Raw genomic sequence first — 26569 nt, 5'->3', positions numbered from 1 at the left:
TAGTCCACAACAAATTACAGATGACTTCTCTGAAATTGTTAACGTTTGACTTTATCGATTACTTAATCGAAAAGCAATCGTGTTACTTGTTACTTTTAATTTACTTTCTAAACTCTTTTTACAGCAACATTTTTTGTTTTTCTGCTCAAATTCAAAATAATGTAGATCTCTCCCCCCACCTTTCAGCTGTCACGGAAACAGATATCAATATGAACATATTAATTCATATTTTAAATGTATAATTTAAATTTTACATCCTGCTCCCTTTCTTCCCTGCTCCAACTCACAATTAGGCCTACTAATAATGTTCACCGGATCACCATTAGTCATGTCATCAAGAACACTTTAAATACTCACCTCAGGCTCTCATTAATTGTCTAGTCTCACTTCGCCTTTGTTTTTGCATTCAGTTCGGTGTTCCGTGTATACCCGTGTTTTCTTTGTGTTTGTTAATAAATCTGCATTTGGGTTCACCACTTCTGTCGTCCTCTTCCTCTGAGCGTAACAGAAGACTAGACCTTCTACAAAATAAACCCAGCAGAAGCAGCGTCTCACACCGAGCAATTATCCGAACTTGAGCATCAGCTCCAGTGACACGAAGGGATCCTCCTGGATAAGCTAGTGAATACTCAGTCCATCACCTCATGTTCCATGCTCCAGACTCCTCCTCAGTTGCCACAGCACCTGCAATGTCTCCACTGCTCTATCCATCCTCCTTTCAGCATTAATCAGTCCAGTGGCATCACCCGCAAATTACTCTTGCTCTGCAGAGGAGTGCAGCAGTTTTCTCCTCCAGTGTTCCTTGTGTTTCGAGACACAACCCCAGCGATTCCCCAATGATCATTGAAAGATTGCAGTTATCATCTCTCACCTCACCGGAAAAGCTTTTCAACGTGATGTGGAAAGAGGGAGACTCCGTCATGTAATCCATTGGGGCTTTCACAGCACACTTCCGTTGTTTTTTGTTTGTTTTAGAACCATCCTCTGGGGATTTCCACGGCAGTGAGCAACTTAGCCATTTTATTAAAATTTGTCAGTCTCTGTATGTTTTCTACACTTCCGCATGCAAGCCTCAGCCAGCCATTGGAATGAACCGGCACTGATCATCCGCTATCGACAGGGTATGAATAAATCTTTTCAGATACATCTCGCTGGGTTTGATGACCCACGTGGGTTGGAGGCCCTCATTCAATACATTCAATAATAATCTGCATAGAATGATGCCTCAGACAGTGTTCAACTGGGGTCGGCTACACACCTCCACCAATCTCACTTTCTCAACTTGAGGAGGACGAACGCATGCAAGTGATTCTGCCTGTCTAACCTTGGCTGAACAAAAGAGGATCACAAACAATCTATGCCTCTATTGTGAGGCTGCTGATCACCATGTCGCCAACTGTTCCATCCGTCCTCCCAGGTTGCTGGTAAGTTCCATCTGTAGTGAACCTGTATCCAGTAGACGCATCTCCATTGATGTCTTAATAAAAGCTCCTACTGTTTCCTCACTGTTCATGCTCTTCTCAACTCTGGCTCAGCAGGCAATTTCATCTTGCCCTCACTCCTCAACCGGCTCAACCTCCGGATCAAGCTGGTCGTGAGATGCCTACCCATCCACTCAGTAATAGGAAAACCTATCGGCTCCGGTTATATCACCCACCAAACAGAACCCCTCTCAATCCAGATCTGTGCTCTCCATAGAGTTCTGGCCATTGCTCATTCTCCCAGACTCCAAGCCAGGCATCATCCTTGGTCTCCCCTGGCTCGTCTACCATAATCCAGTCATATCCTGGTCCACTTAGGAGGTAACTTTTGTGAGTTTCTCATGGTGCCTTTCTATGCCTGTCCGTTGTTCCCATCCTGAACCTCTTCTGTTCCACACCACCACCACCATTGAAAGTCCTCATTCGCCATCTGAAACTTCATCCCTACTGATTATCTGGACTTCACTGAGGTGTTCGGTCCATAGAAAGTCTCCCAACTCCCTCTGCATTGTCCCTGGGATTGCACCATTGACCTCCTCCCTGGTGCCCCTCTCTCTAGAGTCTATCCTCTGTCAATTCCTGAACAACATGCTATGGAAAAGTACATAGAAGAAGCCCATAGACCGAATTACATCCATCCATCAATGTCACCAGTTGCATCCAGCTGCTGCTTCGCAGCGAAAGAGTATAGAGGTCTTCAACCTTGCATTGACTACCGTGCACTCAATAATATCACAGTGAAGTTCTGGTACCCATTACCTTTAGTCCCTGCTGCCCTAGAACTACTGAGAGGGACCCACATATTTACCAAACTTGATCTTCGCAGTGCATATAACTTTAGCCACATCAGAGAATGTGATGAGTGGAAGATTGCATTTGTCACTTCCAGCGGCCACAAAGAATATAAGGTCATGCCTTATGGACTGGTCAACACCCCCTCAGTCTTCCAGATCTACATGAATGAGATCTTCTGAGATGTTCTCCATTGGTTCTTCCTGGTGTACATCAATGATATTCCCCCTCTCTACAGGAACATGTCCATCTTCCTTCACGTTGGTACCAGAACCTAAACTCCCTCCATCTATTATCGTCAGTCTTATACGGTGGGATCTAGAACAACGCATTGTCCAAGCAGTCTCTTTTGATCTTACTCCAGCAGCTTGTCCACCTGACCGTATCTATGTCACATCACCCCTTCACACACCTCTGCCAGAATGGCCCCACTCTTCTCTGGGGTCTGGACATCCAGGAATCACAAGAGCCCTCGCCCAAAACAGGTACAGTCCTGCACAAACTGTACTATCGCCAAAGTGCCTCATCGTCTCCCATCTGGTAAACTGCTGCCTCTTCCAGTCCTCACCGTCCATGGTCCAACCTTGGAGTTGACTTTATTACAGACCTTCCTCCTTCCCATGGGTATACCTGCTTATTGGTGGCAGTAGACCGATTTTCAAGGTCCTTCCCACAGCCATGGAAACTGCAGAGGCACTCTTCTATCAAATCTTCAGTAACTTTGAGATACCTGAAAACATGGTGTAAGACAGGGGGCCCCAGTTCATTTCAAGGAAATGGAGGTCCTTCATTAACCACCTGGGTGTTTCTGTTAGACTCTCCTCAGGATACCACCCCTAGTCCAATGGCAAAGCAGAGAGAAAGATCCAGGAGATCACATCCAATATCCAGGGTAGGTATGGATCACATCCATACCTACCCTGGGCTGAGTATGCTCAAAATTCACTTAAATTCCCATCTACTGGTCTCACCTCCTTCCAGTGCATCCTTGGTTACAAACCCCTTTGTTTCCCTGGTCCGGAGAGCCCTTGGAGGTCCCTGCCATAGATCATTGCTTCCGGAACAGCGAAAAGCTCCTTGAATGCCACCCACATCCACCTTAAACGTGCGGTCTGTCACCAAAAGATCCAGGCTGACACTAGGCATTCTTCCACCCCTCATTTTCATCCCGGGCAGAAGGTGTGGCTATCCACCAGGGATATCCGTCTCTATCTCCCTTGCAAAAAAGTCCTTGATTTATTGACCCTTTCACTATCAATAAACAAATTAATCCTGCCACATACTCTTTAACACTCCCTGCGCATTATCGTATTTCTCCATCGTTTCATGTGTCCCTCCTCAAGCCTCACTTGCCTTCTCACTCTCTCTCCCTCCTCCATAGAGACTGATAGGGGTCACCTCCTTCCGCTGCTCCTAGAGGATGGTCCTGCCTACACCATTCAGACCATCCTGGATTCCCGACGTCACCTCATTGACTGGGAGGGGTACAGTCCAGAGGAGTGCTCTTGGCATGACATCATGGACCCATCACTCCTCACATGGTTCCATTGTCAACCCAGATCTTCCTGTTCCATGGGGACTAGGCCGCCCACAATGTTGTTCTGTTTCTCGGGAGCTCTCTGTGGAGGGGGGGAGAGGGATGTACTGTCAGGCCTTCATCAGTCTCTGCTCCCTTTCTTCCCTGCTCCAACTCTCCAGATTTACTAATTGCACTCACCTGATCTCCATGTCATGTCATCAAGAACACTATAAATATTCACCTCAAGCTCTCATTCATTTGGACTCATGTGTACCTCCTTGTGAAAGTTCTAGAAGTTTTCAGTTTTCTTTGTGTTTGTTAATAAATCTGCATTTGAGTTCACCAATTCTGTCGCCCTCTGAGCATAACAATCATACGAATTTAGATACAGTAAATATTTGTAACCAAAGTAATTTACAAGAAAATAAAAATTCTTAATTGTGGGTCAGTAACCGTAATCTGATTATAATAATTTAAAATGTAATTCTTTACATTTCGTTACAGTAAAATTCATCACCACGTAATACAAGGCCCTTTATGTCCATTGTTGTTTCACAATAAAATAGTTGAAATGGCCAAGGCCCTACTGCCTTTCCATGCCACCACAAGTTTGGTTTGCAACTCATTAACACCTTAATATGACTACTTTTTATATTTTATAATGGATACCTCCAAGGTGTATTTTTATATGCTACATAATATGAATAAACTAGAAGATAATCTATTGAGGGTCAATAAGTTTGCAAAATTTCTCATTCACAGGGAGTAATTTAATTTCAATTTAGAAACTACTACATTCTTTTGAGTTAAATTCATTAAATCTTATCTTTGGCCTCACAGTGTAGAGAGGGGCAGTTTTTAAAGTGCACCTCATGAATAATAGAAATATTATTATTAGATAGCCCTAAACTGGAACCAGGATCTCTCATCTGTCAGAGTAGACAGAGTCCACAAGGCTGGTTCAGCTTCTTGAAACAAACATTTGGTATCCACATTTTCCTGTCAGATATAATTTCTCACCGTGATTAAGGGCAGATCTAGTAAGAGCCAAGAACCATGGATGTGAAGAACTTTGGCCTCAGGTGGCTTGGATTAAATTAATTTGAACATCACTTCATACATCAACTTTTGTGTCATATAAGCTTGAATGTCCACTTTTTTTTGCCTCCAAAATGAGTAATTTCCTTCGCTTGTTCCTTGTATTTCACTTTTTTCACCCAAATATAAACCGTGTTACCATACAGCATTGATTTTGTGTGATGATATTAATATTTCATGTTTTTTTTGTTGTATTTATTTTGGGTGTGATGGTGGGGAGCATAGAAGGACAGATTTATGACATCTGACATGATGTTATACCAGTATTTTTTACCATAAAATGTTTGGCTAGGAAAGAAATTTATTAAAAAGACCTGAAATGTGCATTTGGATTTGATTTATTTAAAATCTTGAATGGAAAATGACTGAATAGCAGCGCTGCTGCAAAACACAGCATAAGATTTTTGTTCCTCCTTTTAATTTTTTTGTGTTTCGTCCCAGGTATCTGTCACTTTAAGCTTCAGTCATTCGCCTTCTGGTTGCCTAGGAACTGAAAGCATCAGCAACTACCTAAGAAGTTAAATTGCATCAGTGGACGATTAATACAGCTGCGTTAAGCAGGCATTGCCAGAAATGGCTTGCATTCTCTCTACTTTTTGCCCATCAATATTCATTGCTGCAAAACGGTTTTGACGGTCAAAACGGTCTATTCATATTTATCTTGAATACTGGAAATGTTTGTTATTTTGGTAAATTTGTGTGATCTCTCTTGGGTTGTAGGTTGTTCTCTCTAGCAAACTGATTCAGAAAGAGCTTCAGAAACATTTAGGACTGCATGCTGCTTCATAGACTATCTTTTTATACTGTAGCTCTATATGTGATTGACTGCTGCACTTCAAAGTTGTCCACTGTATCCTCTAAAATATGGGAGAGAATACCAGCGCTCTTTGTATTGACTGATGTTAGACAGTGGATTAACTCAGAATATGAGTTGCAGTGATCTCTGTTATCTAAGGGCCACATATTGCATGTGGACTGAAAAGACCCTTATTTCAGCTGTAAAATGCTTGAGTGATGACTTAATTAATGCCTTTTGTTACTGCTGTCAGCTCAGCTGGAAAATTGGCAGAGCATTTTCACTGGGTTACATTAAATATGTAAACTTTTGTGTGTACTTTTCCAGCATCTTTCGAGACTCATTATGTAATGTAACAGATGTAGGTTACTGTGGTGTTTTACATTTTTAAAACAAATTTCCCCCATTCTGTTCAACTAAAGATGGGGTTTTCCCACTTTTTATTGACAAGGATCCCAAAAAATTATCAGCCCCCTTACAATGAAAAGACTTCCAAAAATATAAAGCCAGCTATATATTTTCTAAACTTTGGAAACAGTTTGTCAAAACTTCTGCTTATGAAAGTCTGTACTTATTGAAATACAAATCACTGCCTCCAGTGGTCGAAGCTGGAAGTGTTGTTGAATGTATAGGCACTTGTGAGCTCCAATTTTTGCAAGCAGGAATAGCTGCATGCCGAAGATCTCCAAAAGGGGGCAGGGTTACTCCAAAGGGGGTGGAGTTACTCCTAAAGGGGAGGGGTTACTCAAAAAGGGGGTTGTGCCAACTCCAAAAGGAAGGGTTACTTCTACACAAAGCTAGGGTTAGGTAAGGGGCTCCCTATATCTTTGCTAGTGGTTTTGAGCTCCCACCTCTTTTTTGAGCTCTGCCTGCAACTATATCATTCTCAATTTCTGGGTGAAATGTCTACAGACTTGCGCCAAAATGATTTGTATTTTTTTGTTGTACTTTTTTGTTGTAAACGATCTAATACAGTCAACAGGAATGCATATTTTATCAACCCTACAACGTAACCCCAACCCTAAAACTAATCATTAGTGGAGCAAAATTTAAAGGAATATTCCGGGTACAATACAAGTTAATCTCAATCGACAGCATTCAACGCATAATATTGATTACCACAAAATTTTATTTTGACTTGCCCCTGCACTTACAATGGAAATAATACAGTCACTTGATAACCTTTTCTGTGCAAGACAATTTCATTGCCATGACAATGTAATGTCAACAAATCCTAAAACGACAACATTACAGCTCAAATAATACACAAGTTTTAACAGAAGAATTATGTAAGTGCTTTTATAAAATTTGATGCTTCACATTTCTGCCTTTGAACCCTACAAAAATTGTCCCCATTCACTTCCATTGTAAGTACTTTACTGTAACCGCGATGTTTTATACGTGTGGATGACACTCAAAGTGTGAAATCAAACTTATCTCTAGTTAACATCAACTTTGACAGCTCTAAAAAATATATTTGTAATTGGGGTTAGGTTAGGGTCCTTTTTTTAGGGTCCATTTTTCTCAAGATTTCTGTATTGGCCAAACTCTTGATCTCAGCCTCTAAATAGTCCTTCCTTCACTGTCTATTGTCCTTGTGTCAAATCTCAGACCGTAGGACATTTGCAGCTTTTCAATGCTACAGTTACGCTTCTGCTGTTCAATCGCTGGGATCAGATCATTTACACCCCTTGTTGAATAGGACATTCCAGACCCGCACATATGTTTTTAATCAATGAACATCCAATATTATGCACCGCATGTCAGAATCCACTATCTTTGAATCATATTTTATTGGACTGGACTGGTTTTATTTCTGTTAGGAATTTATTAAGAGGTTTTCAACAAAGTCAACCCTGAGTCAGTTTTAGAGTTCTTTTCGAAAATAAATGTTGGGCCACCTTTTTACATATTTTTACTTGTTTTTCGCCATGAAAATATCCATGGAAGCTGACATGGCACTAACTAACTAACTCACTCATTCGCTCTACTACTGACATTTGGATGAAACAAAGAATATGAAGGCTCATTCTACACAGTTCTTTGCACTCCCAGGGAAACTTACCAATAGAATGATGCCTAATTAAAGCATTTATGGTTACACTGTCATGATTAATTAGTTGCTTTAGTGTGCTGGAATTGAGTGTGCAGAAAGATTTTTGACTCATTATTTCATGCCTGTCTGTGCTGTTCCTAATTATGACTTTCCGCGTCTAGGTGAAGCAGATTATGGAGGAAGCAGTGACCAAGAAGTTTGTCCATGAAGACAGCAGCCACATTATTGCACTTTGTAGTGAGTACAATTTTTTTTTTAATCACTTTTACAAAAAATATAAGAGATACAAAATGTGTACATATTTGTTCTTCTTGTTTTTTTTACCTGTTTGTGGAACGTGGAATTCATTTTCAGGGCCATACCTTTATGAGGGCACATTTTGCTTTAACATATAGCTCAAAATGTCTCCTTTTATGACAAAGGCCTACAGTAAAAATATTAGGAAATCAATCAAGTGTTAGATAATTGGTCATTTTAAATATATCGGGCATTTTTGTAATTTTCATTGATATTTTGTACCCCAAGCCCAGGTTAATTTCTGATTCTGCCACAAATTCATCTCATGACATCATCATCTTTGTGCTAGCACACATCTCAGTGGGAGATTATTTGAGAGCCCTCCTCAGGAAGGGTTGTGAGGAGAGATAGCTGGGGCTTGGTGACATGATAGTTCCAGAGCTTTGGATCACATCCAACAATAAGGTAGTTTTGTCTGTGCAGATGACTGGGAGTGAGTGTGTGTGGGTGTGGGTTTGTGTGACTCACACTCTTTACTCAAGTGACACAGAGACAGGCAGGAACATTAGCCCAGGCAAGTCAGTGATTTTGTGATGCACCAATACTGCGTGACATCACAACACACTTGAGCAGATAGTGCTTAGTCAATATGTATATGTGCAGACTTCAGAGGCGTAGCTGTAACGGCTCAACAATGAGGATTTTACTGTTGGCTCGAATGTCAAAATTTTCATTGGCCCCACCATAATGCCTATGTTACATACTAGATTAAATAAATATATATAATTAAAATGAATGGTAACTGGAAATTGTACTATATTCATTAACACATTTGCTGGAAAACAATAGTATACGATGCAAAACATTACTGATTGGTACTCTTAAAACCGCTGTATGTTAGTTGTCTTTAATTATTATGTACTTAATGGGGGTCTACTTCCACGAGAATGAGCAGTTGGATTAGCCACGCCCCCTATAATATACAGCAATAGAATGGTAATTTGCTTAATTAAACCCATGTTTTCTTACTGTTTAAATACGTTAACCTTTTTGTAATAGACATCAATGATTTGCATATAACAAGTACTTGATTTATGCGTGCATGCAAATGCATTTCTGCATTTTAATTGACCATTTGTGTTTCACACATAGCAGATATTCTTGCACTGATGCTACTTGGGCTTGTTGATATTTACAGTGTATGTGTATCTTGTCATCCAATACGGTGTGCCAGCTTTTGCTTTGAGGTGCAGTTGTTGCGTTGTGTGAATTTCAAACCCACCGGAGCGCTGTAGATCTAAACGGCACAGTACAAGTCATCAGGGGCCAGGGCCTGTCACAACAAATCAAAAATGTGACCTGCATGCATTTATAACTATGTTTTGTTGTCATGCTTATGCAAAAATACTAGGATTTATCCAAATGCATGTTATCTTCCGTGACTCTCGGTTAAAAACACTAAAATGAGATGGCCACTGTATGTTGAGGTTAAAGGTTACATGATGACAAGCAGTGATGTCAGCCCTGGGCTACTCTGTGACTCACTTCTCTCTCTTCCTCTCCCATTCTGTCCCTCTGCTTTTTAATTGCTGATCATCTGATAATACATCTGAATTAATACATTTGTTATTCCAGCACTGAGCACACTTTTTAGAGTGTTGGACATCATAATGAGTATGTATTCATTCAGCCCCCCTTTTCATTAGCTCTGAATTAAAAAGAGTCTGAATCTGATATTTGCTGTGTAAATGTGATAGACCCAACAGGACCATATACATTCCCCACAGTGCTTAATCCTCACTCAGTACTTCAGTACTTAATTACACTCAAGCTCGGCTGTAAAAAAAGCTGTGAAAAAGTGTCCTTTGAGGTGATGTTCACATACAGCTTCCGTGGTTTACTTCTCAAGATTTTAACCAGGTTAACTGTGGCATTAATGCAGCATTACAGCTGCTCTAGAAAATAAATGTGAATAGGAATTCTACTTTTTTTTTTTTTACATTTGCTATTTATATTAATTCCACTACAGAATATTAAAGAGGGGTTTGCATAGGTTTTGCTAGTGGTGTGTATATTGTGTGAGTGTGTGCGTGTGTGTGTGTGTGTGTGTGTGTGCACCGATCAGCCACATCATTTAAACCACCTGCCTAACATTGTGTAGGTCCCTCTTGTGCCACCAAAACGGCGCTGATATGTTATTCTTCTCAACACAATTGTACAGAGCTGTTATCTGAGTTACTGTAGACTTTGTCAGTTCAAACCAGTCTGGCCATTCTCTGTTTGCCTCTCTCATCAACAAGACATTTCTGACCATAGAACTGCCGCTCACTGGATGTTTTTGTTTTTGGCACCATTCGGAGTAAATTGTAGAGACTGTTGTGTGTAAAAATCCCAGGAGATCAGCAGTTACAGAAATACTGAAATCAGCCTGTCTGGCACCAAAAAACTTGCCACGGACAAAATCGCTGAGATCACATTTTTCCCCCATTCTGATTGTTGATATGAATATTGACTGAAGCTCCTGGCCCATAGCTGCATGATTTTTTTACATTTAATTATTCACACGATTGGCTGATTAGATAATCATATGAATAAGTAGATGTACAGGTGTTCCTAATAAAGTGGTCAGTGAGTGTGTGTGTATATGTATGTGTATATGTATATATATATATATATATATATATATATATATATATATATATATATATATATATATATATATATATATATATATATATATATATATATATATATATATATATATATATATATATATGACACTGCCTGGACAAAAAAGTTGAACACTCTAATATGTCGTTAGACTGCCATTAGCTTTGACACTATGCATGACTGGTGCATCTTGCTTCTTACCCTGATTGCTTTGGGATAGGGTAAATCTGGATTTATCAGATCAAATGACCTTTTTCCATTGCTCCACAGTCCAATCTTTATGCTCCCTAGCAAATTGAGGTTGTTTTTTCCAAATAGCCTCATAACAAGTGGCTTTCTTGTGGCCACACAGTTGTTTATTCCCAATCCTGTAAATTCTTGTCACATTGTGCGTGTGGAAATGCTCTTAATTTCACTATTAAACATAGCCGTGAGTTCTAATGTTGAACGATGTGACTTCAAGTGTTTTAGAGATCTCCAATCACAGTCATTCAAGATTTCTTTTCTGACCACATTTCTTCTGCGAAGCTGACAATTCACCATGTTCATGTGTTGGACAGTTCTTAATCCAACTCCTGTGATTTCAGCAGTCTCCTTAGTTGTTTTCTTTGCTTGATGCTGGCCAATAATTTACTCTTTCTGAAACACTGTAACATCTTTTCCACAAATAGAGAATACATCTTCTGACATGGTTGTTTAAGAAATGAGAATCTACACAAGGCATCAGTTAGGGTTAAAAGAATTGTGGCCAGCTGAAACATATCAATCACTGCAATAATGATCCAATCATAGGCTCTTAAGAATCTCCTTATTTAAATTCAAAAGACTTCTTTTTTTTTGGCCAGGCAGTGCATATTAATCAATAGACGCTAAATTGAGTCAACCATTTGATCGTTTGTTTGGGAATAGGACTAATCCGTCCACGCTGTGTGTTTTGCACTGCTCATTCAATAACGGTGTTGCAGTGCCGCTCCATGGTAGCAGGAAACTCCCAAACACAGAACGCATGTTCGAGAACTAAACCTAACCAAAAGTCTTGAAAATGATTTGGTTAGTAGTTTTATCAGTAGCTTTAAAAAAAAAAAAAAGGAAAATCTTTCTCAGTTTCCAACCCTAATGGCGAAAATCTAAAAATGGCAAATATCAACAGATTAATCAGCCTGACTGATATATCGGTCTATAAACAATTTATTAAACCCCATTAAAGTGTGCAATCAATGTATGTCTTCAAGCTTCCTTAGAGGAGCAATACATCTAGATAAATGTCACGTTAAATATTCATGACTTGCATCATCTGTAGTTTAATCACATTTAATTATTCCCATTTAGTATTTTTTTTCTGTCTCTGTGTTTTTTGGGATGGAATGAGTATATGGATCTGTATTAAAGTTATCTGAATGTTTTTTTTAGGATTGATGTACTGTTATATCCTATTGTGTAGTTTATATTCACATTTCTGTCTTATAGTTTGTCTTGTGAAAGTTAGAGAGAGACCAAGGAAGAGAAAATGTACAACACTAAAAGAAATAAAAAATGTTGTCCATTCCAACCTTCAGTCCTTTGGTTTTCACATTCAGAGTTACCCCTCACATATTGCAGGTGTTTTAGATGTTGATTTGGAGTGTTTTGGGTGTCTTTGCATGAGACCATCTGAGTCGTGACCGTAAGGGGCTGATGAGCTTTCAGTGTAAATGCTTTGCTAATGTTCTTCAGAGGAGTGTGGGTGGTGGCTGCTGAGGGATGGACAGGGAATATTTCCAATCTGTCGTCACCATCAAAAAGCAAAGCAGTTTCTCTTTATTACAGACGAGAGTTGCCGGGCACGGATTCCCCACGCAGCCTGCCACCCCCTCTTTTTCAAACTGGAACACGCTCTCACCCACGTCATTACAATGTACGACAATGCACTTCCAGCTAAATTATGTTTCAGGGGAATATCTGAACACAAGGATTGTGCCAGTGCAATGTAGGATGTTAAACGTGGTGTGTGTGAAAGGGTGGGATGGTGGTAACACCAATTTAGAAGCGGTAAAGGAGAAACATGGTTTGGCAGAAGTACTAATGTTCTAAGATGGCAATAATATTTTATGTTTGTGACAATCAAAAATGAAATTTCTGTCATTACTCAAACTTATGTTGTTTCAAAAGATGTTCTTTCTTTGTGGAACACAAATGGAGATGGAATGGATAGATTGTTTGCCTCAATCACCATTCATATATACTGTATATATAAGTTTATTCCAAAATATTTAGATATTTACAAATAATATATTTTGTCTGCTGGTTAAGGGAGACCGACTCAATTGTGTCAATCACACTCTATATTTATCCATCACTCTGTTGTAAAATTCTGTCATTGTCTATTTTTATCTGTCGTACTTGTTTTCATTTCATAAGTACAAGCATACATTATAATGGTATATACATGACCGTGTTTATTTGCCTAAAATGTATCGAACTCGATACCCAGCCCTAGTTCCTATAAAACATCTATAATACACTGTGTACACAAAATAGTTACACTCAGGACCTTAAGGACAAAAATGTCCCCATTGAAACCAATTAAAACAGCAATATTTGTTCCCAGTGACATTAAAGAATAAAAACATGAATTCTATGATATTATGCTTTCATTCTGGAGCCCTGGCTTCAAAATGTCAAAATATTTAATAATTTTTTTAATATTTTCCACCATATGGCACCATTTTTCTCATGTTTAGCCTATGGAGCAAATACATGCTTTTTTTCTATTTTCTGTTATTGTATTATAGCAAACAATCTTGAACCTTTCAGTTATCTATATTTATATCTGATTTTATTTTGCTACACTGAACAGTGTAAAAATTTGGCAATACTACTTTTTGGCATGTGATAGCACCCCTGCAACGCACATGGACACAGAGGGAGAGGGAGAGTGAGAGAGAGAGTGACGCCAAATGTATGCACTAGGTTAAAATGGTTATGTTGTTTCTTTTATATCTGTCAAAATGATGGACATCATTTGGAATTATCCATCATTGCTTAAAAAAAAATCTGCAAATGAGCGAGATTTTTCGACTAATGCAACCCCGGTTCACACTGTGCCTCGGAAGTGGGCTGTTGCTTTTGGAATTGTCTGGCACACTTTGTTGGCTGCGATTCTCTGATTGGTGGACCTTTCTCTTCAGGATCATGGGTAGTGTAGTTCTTCACCAGAAGAAAGTTGAAGTTGCCCTCTATTGGTGTATTATGATATGCATTATCTAAACTGGCCATTTTTGGGCCTCTGTTCAGTAATGAGAAAAATCAAAAAGCCAAAAAAGGGGTTTCCCAGAATCTTAGCATCCATTCGATGACTCATCCATTTGGCGTCCCTTTTGATATGTTTTGATATTGGTGTTGCTGTTGAATCATGTGCCGTGCTGACTTCCAATTATGTAGAGCACATACTTTACGGACATGCCCTCACCGATGCTGAGCCGTTAGAGCTGCATAAAAGCCCCTGTCCTGATGCTGCCTCCGCTAATGCTTGTTTAAGGATTACACAGTTAAGTGCCCACACAGATTTCTCTGTTTGTATTTAGTGTAAAATAAAATAAAAAACACACTTCAAATATGTCATTCTTAATCATAATTGTGATGTCTTAATCATTATATTTTAGTAACTGGATAATGAAATATTGCTGCCTTCAAGCCCTTCTGGGAAGTTCCTACTTAAGAGTTTGGAAATCGTAATTACAATTTAATGTGCGTTAAAATTATTATGGTCTGTATAAAATGGACACATTTGGAAATATTTATTTTTCACTTACGACAAAGACAGGATGCTTTTGTGCAACAAAATATAGCAAACTATAAGCATTAGGTGTGTAATTGATGCTTTTCCAATGTATGTTATCATTTTCATGTTGCCACAGAGAATCATGAGAAATACACTGAAAAAAATTTGGAGCGCGGTTTACTTTAAGTTTACTAGGTCTGTCAACTGGGCAGATAAACTATGTTCGAATTTTTACCTTAAATATTTGTAAAATTCGAATAATTTTCTAATTTTTAAGTCAGCTGATTTGTAATTTTTTTTTTGTTGTTTATTTGGTCCACAAGAGGGTGCATTAAATAAACTATTTAGCACCAGAAAAAAACAATACAAGTTTAAAAAGTTTTAGCCGGACCATATTTTCAAATGTTAAGTCAAAAGACAGCTTCAATAGACAGTTCACATTGTTACACTTGACGCCACAGTAAACTACCCCTGACTCAAACTTCATAATAACAGCGAAATACCATATTGTTTTTTATTCATTACAGTGTATGTAGAGTAGCAATATTCCCAGACAGCAGTGTATTCGGCTGAACTCTGTGGTGAAACAACTCAGACCATGAGCTCAGACCAGGGGCTGTTCTAACTGATGGAACACAATAGACTGGAATCGAACGTGAGGATCTTGAGACAGACACATATTTCCAAGTTGAACTCCTTTCCTGACAAAGCGTTTAAAAAAACTCATTGCTTAATGTGAGAAATGCTTATTAAGAGAGCAAGACACACCTCCACCAACTGTAAGGGACTGTTCACACCGAATGCTTTGTTTTTTTCTATGCAAATGCACGTTAGACGAACGTCTTTGTTTTTCATTTGTTGTTGTTTATTCAGTGCCTCGTGCAGGAGCCCTGTTGTTTAGATGATGTGTCTAATCAAAAAGAACTTTAAAAGCATATTGAGACACCTGCTTTCTGTTAAACTGTATTTGTTGTGCTGCGTCTAGCCTTTTTTTAGCACAAGAATGTGATCGATCATCATCAGTGCTTGGCACAAATCCAAAATTCGAAACACCGTTTTAGCATTCGAATGTGAATTTTTTTTTCTTAAATTCAACGAATATTCTAAATCTTTATTTGATAGCCCTAAAGTTTACTCTGCAATATTCAGTTTCAAGTAAATTTTACTTACTCTTTGTTTGTACATTTTACTTAAGCAATGAAGGACTGAATTAAGCCATGCTTTTCAAATTGAACTGGCATTTCAGTGCATTTTATGGTTCTTAATTATGTACCACATGGCACATGGAATTCTTCCACAGGGAGGCTTAATGCATGCTATGTACTCTATTATACAACATCCCCTTGCTTTAATGACGATAGAAACAAGATTCAGAGCTGTGCGCACAGACCTCTTCACTTGACGCACAAAACACAATGACTGCAACAATTAACACATTTTTTTAATTTTGTTAAAAAAATTAAACGGCTTGTACGGTGAAATGTGGCATTAATCTCCTGTATTGGTTGCTCTGTGTGTTCACGGTCAATATGTTTTGGTAATTTTTTTTATTGATGTGGACATTACATATTAGGCATTGTCTTTTGATAGGCCACACTTCAACCCTGCCTGTAACAGTGGTTGATGGTCTGTCTGTAATTTGCTGAATTTGCCAATGTTGAGCTGGTGGCTGATGATGTGTCAGTGATTGGTGGATTTTACAATCACCTCTCCTCAGAACTGTTGTTGTAATGGAGTGTTGCTCTACACCCTAATCCACATGAATTGTGAAGTTTAAAATTATTGAATCTATATATTAGTACAAACGTTGGGGTAAATATATTTACATTATATATTTATCTATGCACTATACACAAACATTAATATACTAAGAACTAAAGATGTTCATACCATGGACAACTGCTATGATATAGTGGCTTTGGAGATGTAATTTCCCTTTGTCCAGACTGTTGGGCTTAAAAACACTGGCCACGCAAAAGGGGCAGTGGAAATTGTTGCAGCAGTTTTTGCATTGCTGTAACTGGGGTAAAATTTCACCTCTTTGAATGGAAATATGTGTCTACAATGGGAGAATTTTATCACATGCATTTTTCAGTTTCGCAAACATTGACAGATGCAATACAATAAGGATAGCGCTCTCTTTGGTAATAGTAACCAAATCACACACCATACACTGTATAAATAAAACAGAAAAAGGGGAACAATAATTGAATATTCATCAATTAAAATCAACAGAGGCATCACTTAAATCAAAATACATTTTTTGTAATAAACACGTAGCTAATCCAAACAAGAATAAAACTGTTTACAGAATATTAGATTCAATTAAAGATAACAATCCGATATTCAATAGAAACAACAAAATGCATACCCATGAGTTAACAGGTAAACACTTAATTGGTTTAATACCAAATTGGTCAATTCATTGTTAATCATAAAAGGTTAAAATCATTACAAAACAACAACTTACCCTTCTTTCAACTATGTTTATTCCATGCCATTTGAATCCGCCCTAAACATCCGGCCGGAGTCTGCTGCCCTTGCGCTTCTACCCTGAAACTGCTGCTGCGGAGCATTGGCCAAAGTGGCTAATAAGGGTGACGGAGTTTCCCGCCACAGTCCATTTCTACCTGCATTTGGTGAAAATGTTCAGAAACATCTCTTTTAAGTAGAACTCATTTTACTGTCTACTTTCATTTGGTGGTAATAGCGTGATGTAAATTACCATGTGCAAAAGTGGCACAACTGTTTAATGAATCTGCACATTAATCTTTTCTGCTATAGCCTATTTACATCACAAAAAAAACATTCAGGGTATAGTTAGGGTGCACAAGCCTGTTGCCTCAAACCAGCAAAATGAGTAGCATTTTTTATCTACAGAACACAAAATGTGTGTATACTAAGTTTTACAGTCAACATTCTTTATTACAGATTAATTGTGATCAATAATCATTATAAAGCTTCCACCATGATTCTTAATTTTACACACACAAGTCAGGGCTCAAAGAAAATCTTGCTGGTTTTCCACCGGTAATTACGACAATGTGCATTTATCTTGTTAATATGAAAATTCCGCAGCATATGTCTTTATTGTTTGTTGATACATCTCTTAAAACATGGTTGACAAAAATCTTCTAAAAGTTTTCGTCCATGCATATTGAAAGTTAACAAGCTGTGGGTTGTGTCGGGGGTCGGCTGGCTTATGGCTGTGTAGCCCACTGGCCGACTGACAATGGGAGGAAAATCACAGACCTTGTAAAAGCGATTTTTCAAACCAGAGCTGAGTGTGGGTGAGGCCAGAAGAGGGTGAGAGTTCAATTGCCATTTAGATATTTAACATGACTACAAAGTATTTGAATTGTGTAGGGACTACATTTCTTCCGTCCTTCGGATGACACCGTTAATGGTAAACCGAGGTCCTGACTCTCTGTGGTCATTAAAAATCCTAGAGAACTTCTCTTAGGGGTGTAACCTGGTGTCATGTCTAAATTCCCCACATTGGCCCATCTCAATCATGGCCTCCTAATAATCCCCATCCATAAATTGGCTCTATAACTCTACTCTCTCCTCTCCACCAACAGCTAGTGTGTGGTGAGCGTACTGGCACACTATGGCTGCCGTCGCATCATCCAGGTGGATGCTTCACACTGGTGGTGTTTGAGGAGAGTCCCGTTCGCTTTGAGTGTAGTGTCAGAACAGTGCTATATAAATTTAACATTCATTCATGTTCACTTCTGTCCTGTAATTTGGTGTTATTAATGAGTAATGCAGCAATAATTAGTGAAATCCTGTCTTTCTGTAAAATAAATAAAAATCTCTACCCAGTCACCAAGACAATCTGTGTGCTGGAGCTGCAATTTTAAATCCCTTAACGTCACAAGTAGCTGAGATGGACCTGCAGATTTACTTTCGAACACCTGTGAAATTGTAAGCTAATTATACATTAGTGAGTGAATGAATAGTGTTGTGAGTCATTTCTGTTTACCCAGTGTACCTCTGCAGATCCTCACGATGAAACATTTTGCGAATGAGTTTTGCTTGAGATTTAAATTAGACTGCGAGCACATTTTATTTGTGAAACGCACATCTGTTCCTTCTGATGTGGCCAAGACAAATCTAGAGCTGTTAGTTACTTCCATATAGTACGTTCCAGTTACCCATTGACTCCCCAGTTACGTTTTTTCAAGTGGGCTGGGTCAGTGATTTGCTTTTGCATGTTTTAATGTTTCACTTAAGGTGTAAGCAGATGGAAAAGTGATATTAAAGGCAGTTATTTTTAGGACGGATGGGAAATTTAACGCTATTTTAATGTTTCACGATGACTAAATTATGCTCATAAATGATTATCTAAATGTGATTTCTTCCTTGTTTTCATTTGAATAGGACACTTGTTTCTCCTGTGTTTCTGAGGCTGCTCACGCAATGCGCTACCCTAAATGCATGGACGTGTCCCCAAACATTATTGCGTACATCAGCTCCTCCTTGACTAAAAAATAGCTTGCACAGTATGTATGTGAACACTCATAAGGGATACTGATACTTCACCATTGTCACACAGAATGTCCTTTGGATGAGACGTTAAACCAAAGAACATTTGGTAGGAATATGTTGATTTCCAGCATGTTTATGTTGTATGAATTAGGGTCGGGGGTTAATGTTAGAGTTTCTTTACAAAACAAACATTTAAAAAATGTGTTTTTAAATGGAGGAGTTTGACTAAGTAGTAAAGGAAAAACAGCGAACAAGTGTCCAGCATGCATTGGAGCTCCTTCAATGCTGTTTAAAAAGCAATCAGACTGAGGGGGCATATGCCACCCTATATTTTTAAGCCAAGATGATTTTGAATGGAATATTTAAAAAAGCAAAATAGTATATGCACATTCGATGATTACATTAAATTATTATTGCATGTAAAAAAGAATGTCTGTGGCAAATATCTTACCTGACAAAACTTTGTCAAATTAAGTCTCATGTTGAAATTAGTTTTGTAGACAAAAATATAATTGTGCCACCATATTTATTTATTGGACCAAATAATAAAGAAAAGCAGCTAATAAGTGCCCAACATAGATGGAAACTCCTTCAATAATGTTTAAAAAGCATCCCAGGGTGATGCCTCGAAGTTGGTTAAGAAAATGTCAAGAGTACATGTCTGCAAATTCTAGGCAAAGGGTGACCACTATGAAGATGTAAAAATATAACACAGATTTTATTTATTCTAGATTTGTTTAGTCACAACATAATTCCCTTAGTTCCATTTATGTTATTTCATAGTTTTGATGAATTTACAATTATTCAAAAATGTGAAAAAACAAAAGAACAATTATAATAAATACTGAGTAAGTGTTTCAAAACCTTTGACCGGTAGTGTATGTGCGTTTAGAGGTTTCCACACACTTCAAGTTTTTAAATTTACCTGACACAACATTATTTACAGTGCATGGTGTTGGTTTAGAGAATACTATCTGTGAAGGGTGGGGACTTTGAAGAAGCTTTAAAGAATATTTGCTAAAAATCCACAAAGTAATGAAAAGAAATAGTTTACTATCAAAAAGACGGGGCGGACCTATATTAATCGTTCAACTATACACAGTTATCTGGCAATGCAAATATTCTGAAAATGGACAGATATCCCCCAATTAATTGACCTAGTCGATATATCGGTCCATCACTACTCTACAATTAAATACTCACACTGAGTTTCATTTTGGCAGGCAGTGTTTTTTTTTCACTTGCTACACAATTGGTTAACTTGTGGACATCATTTAGGGAGACCATAGAGCCTGCAGAACACTCTAGTATTCCACTGATTACAGTCCTTCTCCATGAAAACACACCATTTCTATTCAGGGTGAAGACCATTTCAGAGGATATTACGCATAAATTTGCTGAAACACAAGCAAAGACACACAGTTACCTAATCCTACTCTGTTGGCAGTCTCCTTTAGGGTTATTTCTCAACACTCTGTGCTGTGATTTGCCCTGAAATGACAATAAAGGTCATAGCATGTGAATGCTTGGACTATGCTAAATTTGGTCAATGTCTGGCACTGATCGCCCCCAGATTTGGCCAGAGTGTGTTACTGGAATAAAAGTCCCTCCTGCCATATCATATCCTACCACTTCATATGTGCCCAAAATCAATGGGATTATCCCTGTCACAGATTTTAGGAGCAGGGAAGCCCCCTACAGCATCCCTGTTCTTTCTCTGATGCTATCTGCAGGGGACTATGCTCTGGGAGGCCAGATGACATCTGACCTTTACGACTTAAGCTCCACTGAGGTTTTACTGTTGTATCTACTCATGAGGACAGGACTAGCTTCATAATTCCATTGATTTAATCAACCAGGATACTACGCTGAGAGCCGTTTCATGTTAGGTGACATGGGTTCAGAAGATGAAGGAAAGACTTGTCTCAGGTGACTCTAAAGGAGGTGTATTTGTTGGTGATGAGTGGCAGTTGAGATTGGCTGCTATTTGTGTGTTGCCTTTTGGGTTTTGTGGCTGATTTTCACCAGTGGATATGCACCTGTTTGAATGATGTGTGTGTGTGTGTTGGTGTGTGACTGAATGACTGACTAGAGGGAGCGCTGCTGCTTAGATTGACAGAATTCTGTGATGGCATTAATGTTGTTAATCTCTTCGCTTATTGGACAATGCGGCAGTCAGGCATGCAATACGGGCTGGATGGTAAAACAAAGAAATGGTATATATGTTAATATTTTTTATCCTCTTAGCGATATTCAAGAAATATTTCTTCAATATTGTAAAGCAGTCAATGGAAAGGAGGAGGCGAGAACCGGCTTGAAGACACAAATAATATTTTTAATGATAAACTTAAAAGACACAACCACACACATGACAGACTTGTCCGTAACCTATCTCTCTCTCCCGCACAATCCTCCGCAGCCGGCCTTTATCCCTCTCGGAGGCTTGATTAGCCTGATAAGGGACCGGGTGTGTATGATCAAGACCCGGCCCCGCCCTCCACCCTGCCACATTCCTCCCTCGTTCTCTCAAGCAGGGGAGCCCCCGGCATGACTTACACCCCCCTTTCCGTAGGGAGGGGCGTGCCTCTTGCCCCGTCTGCCGGCAGGTCATCCCCGTCTACCTGGACGAGGGAGGGGACGAGGGGAGGGAAATGGAAATAATTAAATAGGGGGGGTACTTCCTGTAACAGTGTAGTATCCCCCCAAAAAAACACTGTAAAATTTAAATGACTTCACGGAGCGAGAGAGAAAGAGAGAAGAGAGAGAGATTAAAAAAAAAACCTCTTACACGGCAGTTCTCCGATACGCTGTAGCTTGTTCCTCGGACACTCCTCCACCCTCTAACGGACGACAGCCACGCCTCTACGGGCGGAACATCCCGCCGCGTTCTTGAGGAACAGAAGGGGTCTCCCCTGCCCCTGACAGCGGTTCTCCCGCTCCAGGTGGTCGGCATCGTGCCCCTTTCTGCTCGCGGTCAGCGGTCTCAGACCCCGCCGCGTTTCAGCGGCTGGTAGGGGACTCCTCCGCCCCTGGCAGAATCCTGTTCCAGGCGGTCGGTTAGGAGCCCCTTCTCCCTTCGCGGTCGGCAGCCGTCGTCTGCTTCCAGGCAGCCGGGCTCCTCGTCCCCCGGCAGATGGCTGCTCCGTTGGGGTGGACGGTAGTCAATGGAAAGGAGGAGGCGAGAACCGGCTTGACGATTCAAATAATATTTTTAATGATAAACTTAAAAGACAAACACATACATGATAGACATGTCCGTAAACTATCTCTCTCTCCCGCACAATCCTCCGTAGTCGGCCTTTATCCCTCTCTGAGGCTTGATGAGCCTGATAAGGGACCGGGTGTGTATGATTACGACCCAGCCCCTCCCTCCGCCCTGCCACAAATATATACATGTATTTGTGTATTTGCTGTGAAATTACTACAATTACTCTTTGGTCGAAGAAAAACAAACACTTTCAAAAGGAATACTTCACCTAAAAAATTTTAATTAGGTCATAATTTACTCACCCTCATGTTGTTCCAAACTCATTTGACTTTCTCTCTTCCATGGGACACAAAAGGAGATGTTAAGCAAAATGTATGTTCAATGTATGGAAAAAAGAAACAATCATTCTGCCAATTTGAGGGTGAAGAAATTACCACAGAATATTCATTTTTGGATGAACTTTCCCTTTAAGCTGAGATTTAAAATATTATAAAATTACACTTGTTTTTGAATTCTTTGCATTAAAATACAGTAAAAGGGTCATTGACAAATAAGGTTATCCGAGGTTATTGAAAATAAAAAGTCTTTTAAAAATATAGTTTAAAACACATGTTTTGTAACTATCAGGTAACAAATGTGTTAAAATACTTTCCTTGCACCTTGAATACGAGTGGATTCAGTTTAATAATTAATTCAAAGTTTTTAAGTATCATGAATTAAATCATAAATATCATGAATTTTTTTTTATTTTTATTTTATTTTTATTTGCTTTTGTGATATTCCTGTACATTTTATTTTAGTACCAGCAAAGACATCTGCAGTGTAGAAACAGAGGAAAATGGCATTTTATGGGGTAAAGAGAGCGTTTAAAATGTTCAAAGTTTCACGGTGGCAGTTCACGTCAAATGACGCTCCCGGGGTTTCATGGATAAAACGTGCAAATCACCACAAATTATGTAGTTGTTGACTCCTTAAAGTACTCCAGAAAGGGGCCCCAGACTTTCAGAAATAATTTTGGCTTTTGTTTCATTGCGAACCGAATCTTTTCCATCCTAAGAGCATACAAAAGGTCAAAAACCCATTGGCGATAAGAAGGGGGAGCTGTTGCCTTCCAATTCATAAGAATAAGTCGCCTGGCCAGTAGAGTTCCAAAGACTACACTGTCAGCCTGCAATGTGTTTAGATGAACAGGCTCCGGCAAGATACCAAATAGTACTGTTAACGGGTTGAGGTCTATTGTTAAAGAAAAAATAACAGAAAAGCATCCAAAGATTTCCCCCCAAAAATTTGATAATTTCGGACAAGACCAGAAAGAATGTGATAATGTAGCTGGTTCAGTTAAACAGCGGAGGCAGGTTGGGTCAAGATCTGGGAATATTCTGCTTAGTTTAACTCTAGACCAATGGACCCTGTGCACTACCTTAAATTGAATGAGGGTGTGCCTAGCATTTATAGATGATGAATGTATTCGGGCAACAATCAGATCCCAAACATTTTCCTCCAGCGTCAAATTCAGTTCCTCTCCCCAGATGCCTTCAGCGGACGCATTGAGGGGGACTGTTTTGTATTGATTATAGTAAATATTTTAGATATAACCCCCTTCAAAGAAGTATGGAGATCTAATATGTTATCCAGTATATTTTTAGATGGCAGAGAGGGAAAGTTTGAAAACTGCTTACGAATAAAGTTCCGTATCTGAAAGTATCTAAATAGATGTGAATTGGGTAGGTCAAATCTTTCTTGGAGTTGCGTAAAGGAAGCAAAATTGTTATCTATGTATAGTTGATCAATTGTAGATAGGCCATTTTCCCTCCAGATATTAAAAGCCCCATCCATCAGAGAGGGTGGAAATAATATATTACAAAAAACAGGCGCTGTAGTACAAGGGTCCTTAAGGTCCAACGCCAAACGTAATTGAGAACAAATCCTTAATGAATGTTTAACAACAGGTTTTTTTTTACTACATTAGTATGCTTATAGGGAATTGGTACACATAATAAAGATGTCAAAGTTGCTGGAGTACAAGAGGCAGATTCCAATAGTACCCACTGAGACTTTTTAATTGCAAATCCTGCTGCACCCAACATAACAAATTCCTAATGTTTGCTGCCCAATAATATGTTTGAAAATTTGGCAGAGCCAGGCCACCCAAACACCTTGGTTTCATAAGATGACTTTGATTAATTCGTTTTGACTTATCCCATATGAAAGAAGAAATATTCCGTTGCAGAACTGTGAAAAACGATTTTGGAATAATAATAGGGAGGCATTGAAAAAGATATAAAAATTTAGGAAGTACATTCATTCTGATGATATTCACCCTTCCTATCAAAGAAAGAGGGAGACATTTCCAGGACATGAAGAGAGACTTCACATGATTATAAAGAGGACTAATATTGGCTTTGAATAGGTCAGAGTATTTACGAGTCACCTGAATCCCCAGGTATTTAAAACGATTTCTGACAACCTTAAATTGAAAATCTGAATATGAAATCTGAAGGGAAGATGAGTTCAATGGAAACAGTTCACTTTTACAGAAATTTAGTTTGTATCCAGAGAAACTACTAAAGACATTCAGAATGGAAAAGACTCGAGGAATTGAAATAAGAGGGTTAGACAGAAAAAGAAGAAGGTCGTCTGCATATAAAGAGACCTTGTGTACTATACCTGCACGGGTAATACCACAGACCTGTGCACTGGACCGCAGGGCAATTGCAAGGGGTTCAATGGCTATGGCAAATAGCAATGGGGAGAGAGGACAACCCTGTCTTGTGCTTGTAATTCGAAATATTCTGAAAGAACATTATTAGTACGTACAGAAGCTTTAGGGGCCGCATATAACTTTTTGATCCAAGAGACAAATGTAGGGCCAAATCCGAATTTTCCTAAAATCTGAAAAAGATAATTCCATTCAACACGGTCAAACGCCTTTTCAGCGTCGAGTGACAGAACCACCTCTGGATTGTTTGATTGGGAAGAATACAATATATTAAAAAGGTGCCTAATATTAGAAAAAGAATGTCTATTCCGAATAAATCCAGTTTGGTCATGTGAAATTATTTGACCCATAGAGTTTTCCAGACGGATAGATAAGAGTTTTGCTAAGATCTTATAGTCACAATTTAACAAAGAGATGGGACGATATGAACCACATTCAAGTGGATTCTTGTCTTTCTTTAGAAGCAGAGAAATAGTCGCTTGGTAGAGACCCGCAGGCAAATAACCATTCTGAAGACTTTCTGAAAAAACCGAAAGTAAAATTGGGCTTAACAATTTAGAGAATACTTTATAAAATGAACATGAGAAAAGAATGAATACTTCCTATCAGAGGGATGCAAGTGACGGAATGCATCACATATACCGTACTTTTGCATAAAAGTGAGGATAACTGATGCACATTTTGATAGAGCTATGGTTTTTTTGGAAGATCTGTCAAGACCTGGAGACATAACGCAATTAAAGTCCCCAGCCAAAATAAGTGGGTGTGAGTGAATATTAGGAATACAAGACAGAAAAGAAGAAATAAACGTAGGATCATCATAATTGGGTGCATAAACATTTGCAAGAGTCAGGGGGGTCGAGAAAAGTGTTCCTGATACAATAATATATCTCCCTTTCTGATCTACAATAGTGTCAGAGACTATAAATGGGACAGATTTATGCACTAAAATTGCACAGCCTCTAGATTTAGAATGGAATATTGAATGGAAAACCTGCCCTACCCAATCCCTTTTTAACCTAAAGTGGTCAGCAGAACGAAGATGCTTTTCTTGCAAAAAACAAAGTCTGCCTTTAAGCTCTTCAGATGGTTTAAGACTCGGCTGCGTTTAACAGGATTATTGACAGCCTTACAATTCCAGCTAACATATCTCAAAGAATTTGCCATGCTAAAGTGTTTAATGAAATTAAAATATTCCGGGAGAAAATGAAAACAAACGAAATCCAACTAACAAAATACGAAAAAAAAAAAAAAAAACAGAGACCTAAAATAGACAGTAACACATCCATGTGTAAAAGACACCCAAAAATGAACACCATGAAGAATAAATGAACTTAAAGATGAGCTCAGCTTTGCAACCGCAACACCACCCATCCCTCCATCCCCATCCCTACTCCCCTTTCCCCCTCCCACCCTATGAACAAAGCTAACACTACCCTTAACGGAGTGTACGCCTCCATGGGTTAACACCCAACAATACGCCCGAGTCACTTTAACACGAAACTCGAACATGACTCTGCAAACCACTAAATCATGTTACAACCACATTTATGGTTATGACAGAAACAAGAAACTGAAATTTTAAATGTTGTTATAATAGGCTAATGAGCGAAAAATAGCCTCAGCACCTATTTTATTTTTAACTATGCGATAACTATTGAGAAGAATAATTAACTTTAACTCAAAATGACACAGCTGGTAATATAACATTAACAGATATAGAGCAGGAAGAAAGAATAACC

At 38.9% G+C, this 26569-nt stretch overlaps 1 protein-coding gene across 3 annotated transcripts in view; it reads left to right on the top strand.

Moving 5' to 3' along the window:
* The window catches only part of LOC127629680 (small G protein signaling modulator 2-like), a 77196-nt gene that overhangs the window by 1162 nt on the left and 49465 nt on the right, over window positions 1–26569 (top strand). For all 3 annotated transcript variants that reach the window (XM_052106883.1, XM_052106882.1, XM_052106881.1), the window contains exon 2: window positions 7904–7979. In XM_052106883.1, coding sequence (XP_051962843.1) covers window positions 7904–7979 — 76 coding nt within the window. The remainder of the gene's footprint in view (window positions 1–7903; window positions 7980–26569) is intronic.

The sequence above is a fragment of the Xyrauchen texanus genome, chromosome 36 (genome assembly GCF_025860055.1).
Source record: "Xyrauchen texanus isolate HMW12.3.18 chromosome 36, RBS_HiC_50CHRs, whole genome shotgun sequence".
NCBI classification, from domain to species: domain Eukaryota; kingdom Metazoa; phylum Chordata; class Actinopteri; order Cypriniformes; family Catostomidae; genus Xyrauchen; species Xyrauchen texanus.
Note: the sequence above shows the minus strand (reverse complement) of the source record. Positions and strands in the feature narration are given on the sequence as shown.